A 10,000-nucleotide genomic window follows, 5' to 3' on the forward strand; every position below is an offset into this window, starting at 1 on the left:
CACACACACACACACACACACACATACACACACACAAATACACAAATACACAAATGCACAAATACACACACAGACACACACACAGCTCTGACACAGGTCTGGTCCACAGCCGGTGGAGCGGCACACACACACACACACACACACACACACACACACACACACACACACACACACACACACACACACACACACACACACACACACACACACACACACATACACACACACACACACACACACACACACACACACACACACAAAACACACATACACACAGACACATACAACAGACCTGGCTTGTTACTGGCCCACAGTCAGCAGGTCAGACCCACATCAGGCCCCTCTATCAGCTCCACAGTCTGCTTTTGTGTGGGACCGGAGTGTGCAAACAGGAGGGGGGGGGGACCTCAACCATCTGAGTTTGTCAGTGGTCTGTCTGGTGTTCGTTTTCCATTTTTTTCCCACTCTGCTCTGCTTTTTTTGTTCATTTCTTTTTTTTTTTTTTTTTTATTCCGGAGTGACTAACAAAGGCGTGCTCTTTCACACAGTGGCGGGCTTGTAGAAGTATGAAAAGGCAAATCCCTTGCAGGAAGCATTTAACAAAATGTTCAAATTTACTCACATTGTTGGTGATATCCTACACCCCATGGGGAGTGTGTCAGCAACCTTGCACGTACTCTCTCTCTCTCTCACACACACACATGCACACAAACAGCAAGACACATACACATACTCACACACACTTGCACACACACACACTCTCTCACACACACACACACACACACACACACACACACACACTCACACTCACACACTGGATGTTTGTATTCCTGTCTAGAGCGTGTATGGGGTAGGAAGGGAACATGATATGATTACATTATAATCTTAATGGGTCCATTCCCTTTCATTATTCAAACATTTTACACCACCTGCAGTGCCTCGAGGCAAGCTGTGCTCTCACCTTGCTGCACTTCCACTTCTCCTCTGCTCCCCCTTTCTTCCCTCTTTTCTTTGCTCTCTCTCTCTCTTTTTCCCTTTTGCCTCCACCCTTTTTATTCTGTCCTTACTTTCCCTTTATGACTGCTCCATTTCCCCCTCTCCCTTCCTCACTCTTTTTTTTACCCCTCATCATCTCGTTATGGACCCTTTCAAGAGTGTTCCATTATCAGCATCATAGTTGGCCCCACAAGACTTCCTTTTTAACATTCCATATGTTATCTTAATGTAGAGGAAGTAGATTGGGGCCCAAATAGAATGTTCATGCATTGTTTTTGTTTACCTTGTTGAAAGGGTCTATATTTATCTCAATATTTTTCTTTTCTTTTTTCTTTCTTTTTTTCTGTCTGCCGATCTCTCTCTTTGTCTGTCTGTCTTTTTGTTTCTGTCTCAGACAGACATCTTGACCGTCGCCCCCCACCCTCCCACACACACACACACACCTCCCTCTCTCTGTCTGTCTGTCTCCACTGCATTCTGCATGAGGTCCAGAGGGGCTATTGGCAGGCCGTGACCTTACAGCTTCGAGCAGGATGACCTTCGCTGGCCAGATGTCTCCACAGCCCACAGAAAAAAGGGTTGAATGTCACCACGGCGACCAAGGACTCATCAATACCCGTCGGCTTGTTGGGTGACATTTCACGTTAACAGAACATTAATGAAGGATTGCATGGTTCTCGCATGGTTCATGCTGGTCCTCTTCACGCTGTGTGTGTGTGTGTGTAAATTAATAATAATAATAATAATAATAATAATAATAATAATAATAAACAAGAAACATACACTCGCTTGTAGTTTGACATTTTTTAATGAAATTCAACACAAAGGCAATAAAATTAAGATAAATAACTTGTTGTTTTTTTTTTTTAAACAGAGGAAATATCTTAGAGTTTTTTGTCTTCTTTTACATCTCCAACAATGTCACAAAGTGTTTCAGCCTTATAGACCAGGCGCCAGAGGGTGTGTCTCGTGAGCGCTAGTCCTCTTAGGGAAGGCAGCTCCGCCCATCACAGAACAGGCGGCAATATCATCATATTCAGAGCTGAATCCAGTGTTAATTTGTTTGCTTGCTTGTTTGTTTGTTTGTTTATTTATTTAAGAAAATACCATTTTTAACTCCTTTATAGACCCAAAAAGTGACATTACATGGATTTCACATCTGATTTACTTTAAAGCTTTTGCTTTGTTTTTTTTTTCCTTCTTTTTGTCTTTTTTTTGCAGTGTAACAGCAACAATGTTGTTAAAAAGTTAGTCGACGACAAGAACTAAAAGGCAACTCTTTCTGCTTGCTTTAACCCCCAACACTGAACAGTCTTTACAGGCTTGCATATCGAACAGTGACAACAACAATAACAACAAAAATTTAGACAAAGACAATGAAAAACAAAGAACTTGAAGTGAAACAATGAAACATTTTTGGCAAAGTAGGAGGAAAAGTGACACGGAGCATCTTGTTTTTAAACTCAATCCATTGACAAAGCAAAATAAAATAAAAAAATAAAAAATAACTGCCATCTTTCTTGGGTGCTGATTGTCCTTCACTTTGTGCCGTACACAGTTACCGTTGGAAACCCTTTGGGTTCTCTCCACAACATAAAAATGTGTGTACTAAGACACAACGCCCTCGCCACAGATCTGGCTGTTTTGGCCGCATGCAGGAGTGCACATCTCGCACACATGCTGCAGTGCACATTGGTGAATATGCACATTGTCTTTTAGATAAAGTACATCAGTCTAGTAGCATTGCAGGGGTCCCATTAAATTTTTCTGATTTGTTGATTTTTTTTTTTTTTTTAAATATAGACAATATTATTGCATCCTAAAGACAAGTAACCTTAGGCAGGTGCTTTGGTTTGGACACGTTTACATCATGGCCCGATAAATTTCTATACCTTCTCTATGACTACGTTTATGACTTCAGATCTGTGTGTTCTTATAGGATTAATGACCACTGATTCTCCTCGTTTTTTTATCGTCCTTTTCATGCATTTGACCACAAAGGGGTTTTTCTGCTAGGACTCCACTCTTAACCCCATGAAGACAACTGTGCGATAAAAAATTGTTTTTTTTTTTTTTCAAAAAAAAAAACAAACAAAAAACATAAGTAACTCAAAGCAGAAAGCAGTATAAAAAAAACAGATAAAAGACGTTAACAGACAACAATGAGGTGAACATGGAAAGCCTTATATTACCCTCCATCTTTTTCTCTCTCTCTCTCCAACTCTTTTGCTCTTTCTCAGGACCATGCCGTCCTGTCCTTATGTACAACTTTTCACGACCTTTGACCTTTAGTATGAAAGGTCGTGTGCAGTGCAGGCATGGCAGCAGAGGTGCCTGCCATCATCCTCCGAAGAGAGCGGAAAAATACAAAATAATAAAGAAAAATAATAACCAGATCAAACCTAACAGTTCTCTCATTTTTTAAAAAAATAACACAATCGAGGGCAATAAAGAGAAATAGACTTCTCTCTTCATTTATATCATATATACAGTTTATACCTTTTTATATGTACACACACACAAAGAATAAAACAATTGTACAACTATACACCTGAATAAGAAGATAAAAGAGAGGTACTGAAGTGTATGGCTTGATTGGAAAAAATCATTCCTTTTTTTGTTCAAAGATAATATTTATCTGGGCATTTTATTAAAAAAAGAAACAAAAAACAATCCCTGGAAATCCCCACTGAAGCGTTTTATTTATAATGTGTGAGTGTGTGTGTGTGTGTGTGAGAGACGAGTGGCACGAGATGACAGACACACACACACTTGTGTCAAGTCACCGTGAGCGTCGACATCAACTCCACAGGGGCCCTCCAGCTTCCCACCTCACTGGGGCCAGATCTGGCTCCCCTCCGGCTCAGATGTGGCTCCCTCCTGGCCCTCGTCTGGCACAGATAAGGCCCGACTCCGTCTGGCACGCATCTTTTTTCCGAGTCAGCGGTCGTTTGGGCACTCACACATACAGTATTATATACATTATCCTCCTCTCTTTCACACACACACACACACACACACACACACACACACACACACACACACACACGCTATCTCTCAGACATACGTAGTTACAAACACCATATTACACCCCAGTTCAACAGTGTTTTTGGTCCTGATGGAGCATGTAGAAACCTGTAAGACCAGTGTAGGGAGCGAGAGACTCCATTTTAATCTTCCCAAAGACCATCCTCCCATTGAGCTCTTTGCCTTTTTGTCTTTTCATAATCTTTTCTTTATATTTTTTACACATCTCGTAATGGTAAGGTCAGTATCAATGTCCTTCTCTTGTAGAAGACTCCAGTGCTTGACCGTGTTCTCTGAGTTACGTTCCTTGGCTTTAGGTCGGGTCGGGCCGGATCGAGTGTTCTAGTTCCGTCCTACGGGTTCTCTATCGCCCCTGGATCTCTTTACGGTGCAGACACCAAGGATGCATCAGACACCTGATGCTGCGGTCCACAACAGCTGGGGTGGGCAGCCGCCATCCAACCCAACTCTCCCCGCACAGAGATAGGGAGGGGGCGGTCAGAGCCCAACAAGACCAATGGCACGGACAGCTTTTTGTTGTGGGTCAGTCCCAGCCTTCATTGCCCCCCTGCCCTATTATCATATTCATGTGGGGAGGGGGGTGGGGGGGAGGTGGGTGGGTGGTATCCGTCACTCTTTCAGTAGTAATTCCCAAAGGGGTCTCCTTCTGTGACCTCTAGCAGATGATTGACACACCGTCGGCGGTCACTAGTTGGCCCGTGGTGGGGTCATAGGTCCCAGCCAGGTAGTACAGGTCCTGGCTGTGGCTATTGGGCTTCCTGGAGCGGCTGAGACGTTCATATTCATCGCGGCTGACCACCTGGCACTTGTGGGAGATGGTCTGGACGTCGTTTTCGTCTTCGTGGCACGACTGGTACAAGGCATGCTAACGGAAGGCAAGAGAGAGACAGAGTGGGTTAACATGAGGCTCCCCTGCACAGATCATCTATCATAGAAGCTTTATCTTCTAGCAAACGTGAGGCAAAAACTCTAATGGCGTTCTCTGATTCACCTCATACCCATGAGGGCTTTCACTTCAAACTAAAATTAGTTAACTCTGCATATATTTTGTGTCTGTCCAACTTGTAGTCATATACTCACAGTTTCAATTTAATTCAACATGAATAAATTAGAATAGAACACTGTTTCAATGTAGCAATGTAACATAACATAACAGAATTAAAAGACAAAGTAGATTTCAAAAGAACAAAATTAATAGAAATAGAAATTGCACTGTTCCTAATAAGAAAACGTGACGTCGGTAATACGTGACGTTCCGTGTCCTTTACCTTGCCGTCGCGGTGCCTCTTGCCCAGCTTGGTCTCCTCGGGGTGGTAGAACCACTTCACCTTCACCACCATGTTCCCAGCCCACGACTCCCACATGCTCTCGATGCGGCCCACGTACGGCAGGTGAGGCCGCCCAGGTGAGAGGAACACGGCGCAGTCGCTGACGCGGATCATGTCTTTGCCTCTCACGATGGCCTTGTAGAAAAGCTTCCGGGCCTTTCCTTTCATACCTCTCCTCTGAGGAGGAAGAAAAATAGGTAGAAAAAAATAAATGTTAATGTTTAATAAAGAAACAGATTCATTATAAAGGGGATAGCTTTTTAAAACTATTTCTAAGGAATACCTAATAGACACCATTATCATATTTTTTGTTATAAAACTGTTGTTATATTTATCAAATAAAATTCAATTAGCTTTAATATTGCTGTGTGTAGTATGTCTGACATTTAAAATATGAATTAAATACTGGATGAAAAGTAGAATACCTTAACTTATCCTTTAACCGTGACCTTAAACATTTAAAGCTGTGGGTTTTTGAACATTCTAACATAAGATTCTGTTCCGCAACAATTGAAGGTTCTAAAATTCTATGTTGAATTCAATGAACCTTTATATGGCTCTGAATGAACCCAGATATTCTTTAGAACGTTCATTTTCCAACATTTCCTAAGGGGTTAAACATTTAGCCTCTGACCTTTGCCCTCTAAGGCCCTCACCTGAGTCGGGTTTCCGGACCACTTCCACAGCTGTCTGCCGGGCATGAAAGGGGAGGTGGCTGGGGAGTTGTCCGGCGATGAGGACGCCACTTTCTGGCGCTTGGGCGGCTCTTTGGTGGCTTTGGCAGGAGACGGTGAGATGGTGGGAGTGCTGGGGGTCTCTTTCCTTCGGGGTGGCTTTGCCGCACCGTTGTTGGCTGAAGGCTTGGACCCCGATGTTGCCATGGCCTTGGAGCTGAAGCCGCCGTGTCTAGCCGGAGCAGAGGCCTGGTCTAGAGGCTGCTGCGGCTGTTGTGGCTGCTGTTGCTGTTGTTGTTGTTGTTGCTGTTGTTGTTGGAGCAGAGGGTGCCGGGATGACAGGCAACCCTGGAGCATCAGCCTGGACGCTTCCTCCTCATCGGAGCTGTAGGACGAGTCGTTGTCCGAGGAGCAGAGGCTGGAGCTGGACAGCGATCCTGAGCTGGACGACGAGGAGGAGCCCGAGGACGAGGAGGAGACGGAGAGGCGCGAGAGGAAGCGTCCGGCCGAACGCAGCTCCCCGCGGGCTGCCGCCAGCGCCGCCGCCCTCCTCCGCACCACCTCCGCCGCCTCCTCCTCCTCCTCCACCTCCTCCTCCACCTCCTCGTCCTCCTCGTCCAGGTCCGAGTAGGAGCAGTCGCTGTGGCAGTTGTGGGCAGCGCTGCCGGCCCCACCGTACTCGGCAAACTCACCCAGCCCCATGTGGGGCTTCCTGGTATGGGACGCGCCTTTCATCATCAACAGCTCTGTTCGGCTACCACCAGCACCACCTCCTCCACCGCCTCCACTACTGCCCTTCTTGCTGTCCTTGGCCAGCAGCGCCGGGTGGGCGTACCCCACGTGGTGGTGGACGTCGCTTAGGCCTTTGCCCCCGAAGCCTCTCTCCAGCCGGGAGCCGGCCGACTCGTGTCCACCGAGAAGCTGCAGCGCCTTGCCGTTCTTGGTCTTGGGGGACGTCACCCCCTCGTGGTCCAGCTTGACCAGGAACTCCTTCCTGTCGCCCGGTTTGCGGCCCCGGCTGTAGGGGCTGCTCTTGAGATGACCCAGGGGCAAAATGGACCCTTGCTGCTGCTGCTGCTGCTGCTGAGGATGGGGATTGGGATGATGTGGGTGTGGGTGGTGCGGATGCTGGTGGTGGTGGTGGTGGTGGTGGTGGTTTTGACTGTGGTGCTGATGCTGACTCCCGAACGACGAGTAACCATTGGCGATGCTGCTGAAAGAGTCCACCTCGAAGGAGGAGTTGAAGATGCTCTTGGTCGGCATGGACATCGGCGCGGACGTCAGGGGGAACAGGTCAGACTCCCGGCCACCACGCAGCGCCTTCTTGGGCAGGCCGTTGAAGTGGAAGAGGTCCAGCGGTCTCTTCCGGGACATGGCCATGGCCGGCCATCCGAGGAGAGGCGCGGTGCTGCCCGTCACACTCTCGGAAGTGCACGCTTTCATTCCGGAATGGACCAACTTTGGTCTCCCTGTAACGTTCAATAATAGAATCAAAGACAGAGAGAGGGAGAGGGAGAGAGAGGGGGGCTTGTATTAAAAAACATTTTAAAAAACGATGAAGATCAGTTCATATCACCAGTTAAAACCAACTCTTCCAGATTGATATAAGGAGACAAAGCAAGCGAAAGTCCGAAAGAAAAAAAAAAACATTTAAACGGGAGTGAAAGAACTGATAGGAGTGAAAGAAAAATTGAGGCACCCCAAAAAAAAAAGATCAATACATCATTGTGCGTTCCTAAAAAAAACATTCCATTTGCGAGCACACAGCTCCCAAGCTGGTCCCCGACATCCGAGCCATGGAGGCATAATTCCAGTGAAAGCGATAGGGCTGAGAACTAAGATCGGAGGGGCACTCGATTCCCCCCTTTGTCAGCCTTTTGTGCTAGTGTTTCCGGTCTGTCTTGAAGAGTCTGAAATGGCAGATGATAGGTCTGCAGCTGCACCTCAGAGACGCGAGTCGTGAGGGTCAGTTTCAACAGTGGAGGGACATAATGGTGACTATAACTGTAATTGGAGACTCTTGCTACTAGAGAGAGATAAAAGAAATAACTTTCTATTTTTTTAAGACTGTCTCAACCTTTATATAATAACAAATGGGGCAGGTTGATTTCCTAAATACTAGGAACGGCTTTATGCCTATGCTCCTGTTGTCCTAAGAGTGACTTGACGTACAGTAAATGTACTCTAAGCGATGCCACGCGTTTTTAAGGCTAAAGCATTTTATGTCACTTACTGCAAACATCACCTAATCAACCGCTAGCTGTCTGTGTCCTGAATACACTGTAAAAAAAAACACGATCTCTGGACAGCCCAGGCTCCAAAACGGCAACAAAAACAACCTGGGCAAACCTAGCCCATAAAAACGTAACAAACTGTTCCAGCAAACACAGAAGAGATGCGCGTTTAAGAGAGTTTCAATTGCACAGGAGCAGCACAGGAGGGAGGGGGAGGAAGTAACGAGCTAGCTCTCTGTTTTGTTTGAAAGTCAACAGAAGTGACGTTACCCAGCATCGCTTAGAGCACCTTTAACAGTAACATGTAGCACAGATGATGGTGCATATGACTTATTTTTACTGCTCAACTCCAACAGCAGTTATTAAGGGAAGTTATAAAAAAGCTGGAATATCTATTTGTGTCAATCATAAAAGCTCCAGAGAACAGATTGGTTGATACAGGCTCAAACACGCACAAGGCCCAAGCTCTCTGGTTAGTGGTTCTGGTATTTCCTATAGTAGGAGAAGTCTGTGGTCTGGCCGTGGGATGACCGTGGGATGAACCTTAAAGGTTGTATCAGCGATTTCAGGCCCCAAAAAGGCCCAAACATAAATTATCACATTCATGTAATCTTTCCTAATGATCCGCTAGCTGCCCACCCCAGAGGAGGCTGTCAAAACGTGTCTCTGTAGGCAGCCTAGGCTCCGAGATCTGTGTTTTTGTAAGTTGCTTTGGATTAAAGCATCCGAGTTTGGTTCCAAAATGCTATATCCACCATTTTAATGAATTTTCATGAATACGTTTTTTACATTTTCTTTTTATTAGAAATTTTAGTAGAAATGTTTCTGGGTGTTGTTATTTGATTTATCTTTACTTAATCAGAACGACACAACTGCAATTAGACTGATCATGTCCTGGAATACAGAGTTAAATAGCATGACTTTTTAATGTTTTTAAAAAACGGAGATATCGCGGTTTGGAACAAAACTCTTCAGTTGTAAATGTGGACGCTGGTGGTGCGTTACCTGGCCTGGCCTTTGCAATGGTCTTGTTGGCGTCCCTGCAGGTCTGCCTGTCTGACGTGCTCTCCGCCTGCGCACTTGACCGCTCCTGGGTGTTGCTCCGGCGACACTGTCGCCCTGGAGACACCAATAGGGCAGGAGAAGGCTCCGCACCTAGGAAAGACACGGAATCTTATTAAAAAAGTTACACGATGGCGATCATCGGTGTGTGATTGGATTAAACACTGGCCTCCAGAAAATGAAAATCCCTGCTTTTACAAAACAATAATATACACAAATACAGAAATATTGTTTTATTCTAGTAAGTAAATAAGCAAATATATTACAGTAAAATAAATAACAATAATTAATCTCCATTTTTAAAAACATGAAAAAAGTCATGTTATTTCATTGTGGATTTCAGGTAATGACAATCAAATTACAGTTGTGTTGTTTTGATTGAGTAAAGATAAATCAAATAAGTAAGGGATAACGGCCGCCGAGGTTCAGCTTGTTGTACAACTTTCGTTGGCCCTATAACAGCGATAGCATGGACAGTTAGCTTGTTTACAGTTGATTCCATTGTTGCAAAGCCTGCAACCGTCATCCTACTATGGTTGTTATAGTTACCATTCATAAGCATTGATATGGAATGGTGTCCTGTTATTCAGAATTAATAGCCACCCCACCAGCCAATCAGAAAAGAGTATTTCTTCTCTCTGGGTGATAATAATACTTA

The 10,000-nt window shown here is 45.1% G+C and overlaps 1 protein-coding gene across 1 annotated transcript in view; it reads right to left on the reverse strand.

Moving 5' to 3' along the window:
- Positions 1-1,785: 1,785 nt before the first annotated feature.
- Positions 1,786-10,000, reverse strand: part of bahcc1b (BAH domain and coiled-coil containing 1b) — a 152,327-nt gene continuing 144,112 nt past the window's right edge. The window contains 4 exon segments of the mRNA XM_048234053.1: positions 1,786-4,909; positions 5,313-5,549; positions 6,029-7,515; positions 9,286-9,435. Coding sequence (XP_048090010.1) covers positions 4,700-4,909; positions 5,313-5,549; positions 6,029-7,515; positions 9,286-9,435 — 2,084 coding nt within the window. The 3' untranslated portion in view covers positions 1,786-4,699.

Source organism: Alosa alosa, chromosome 22, assembly GCF_017589495.1.
Source record: "Alosa alosa isolate M-15738 ecotype Scorff River chromosome 22, AALO_Geno_1.1, whole genome shotgun sequence".
NCBI classification, from domain to species: Eukaryota; Metazoa; Chordata; class Actinopteri; order Clupeiformes; family Clupeidae; genus Alosa; species Alosa alosa.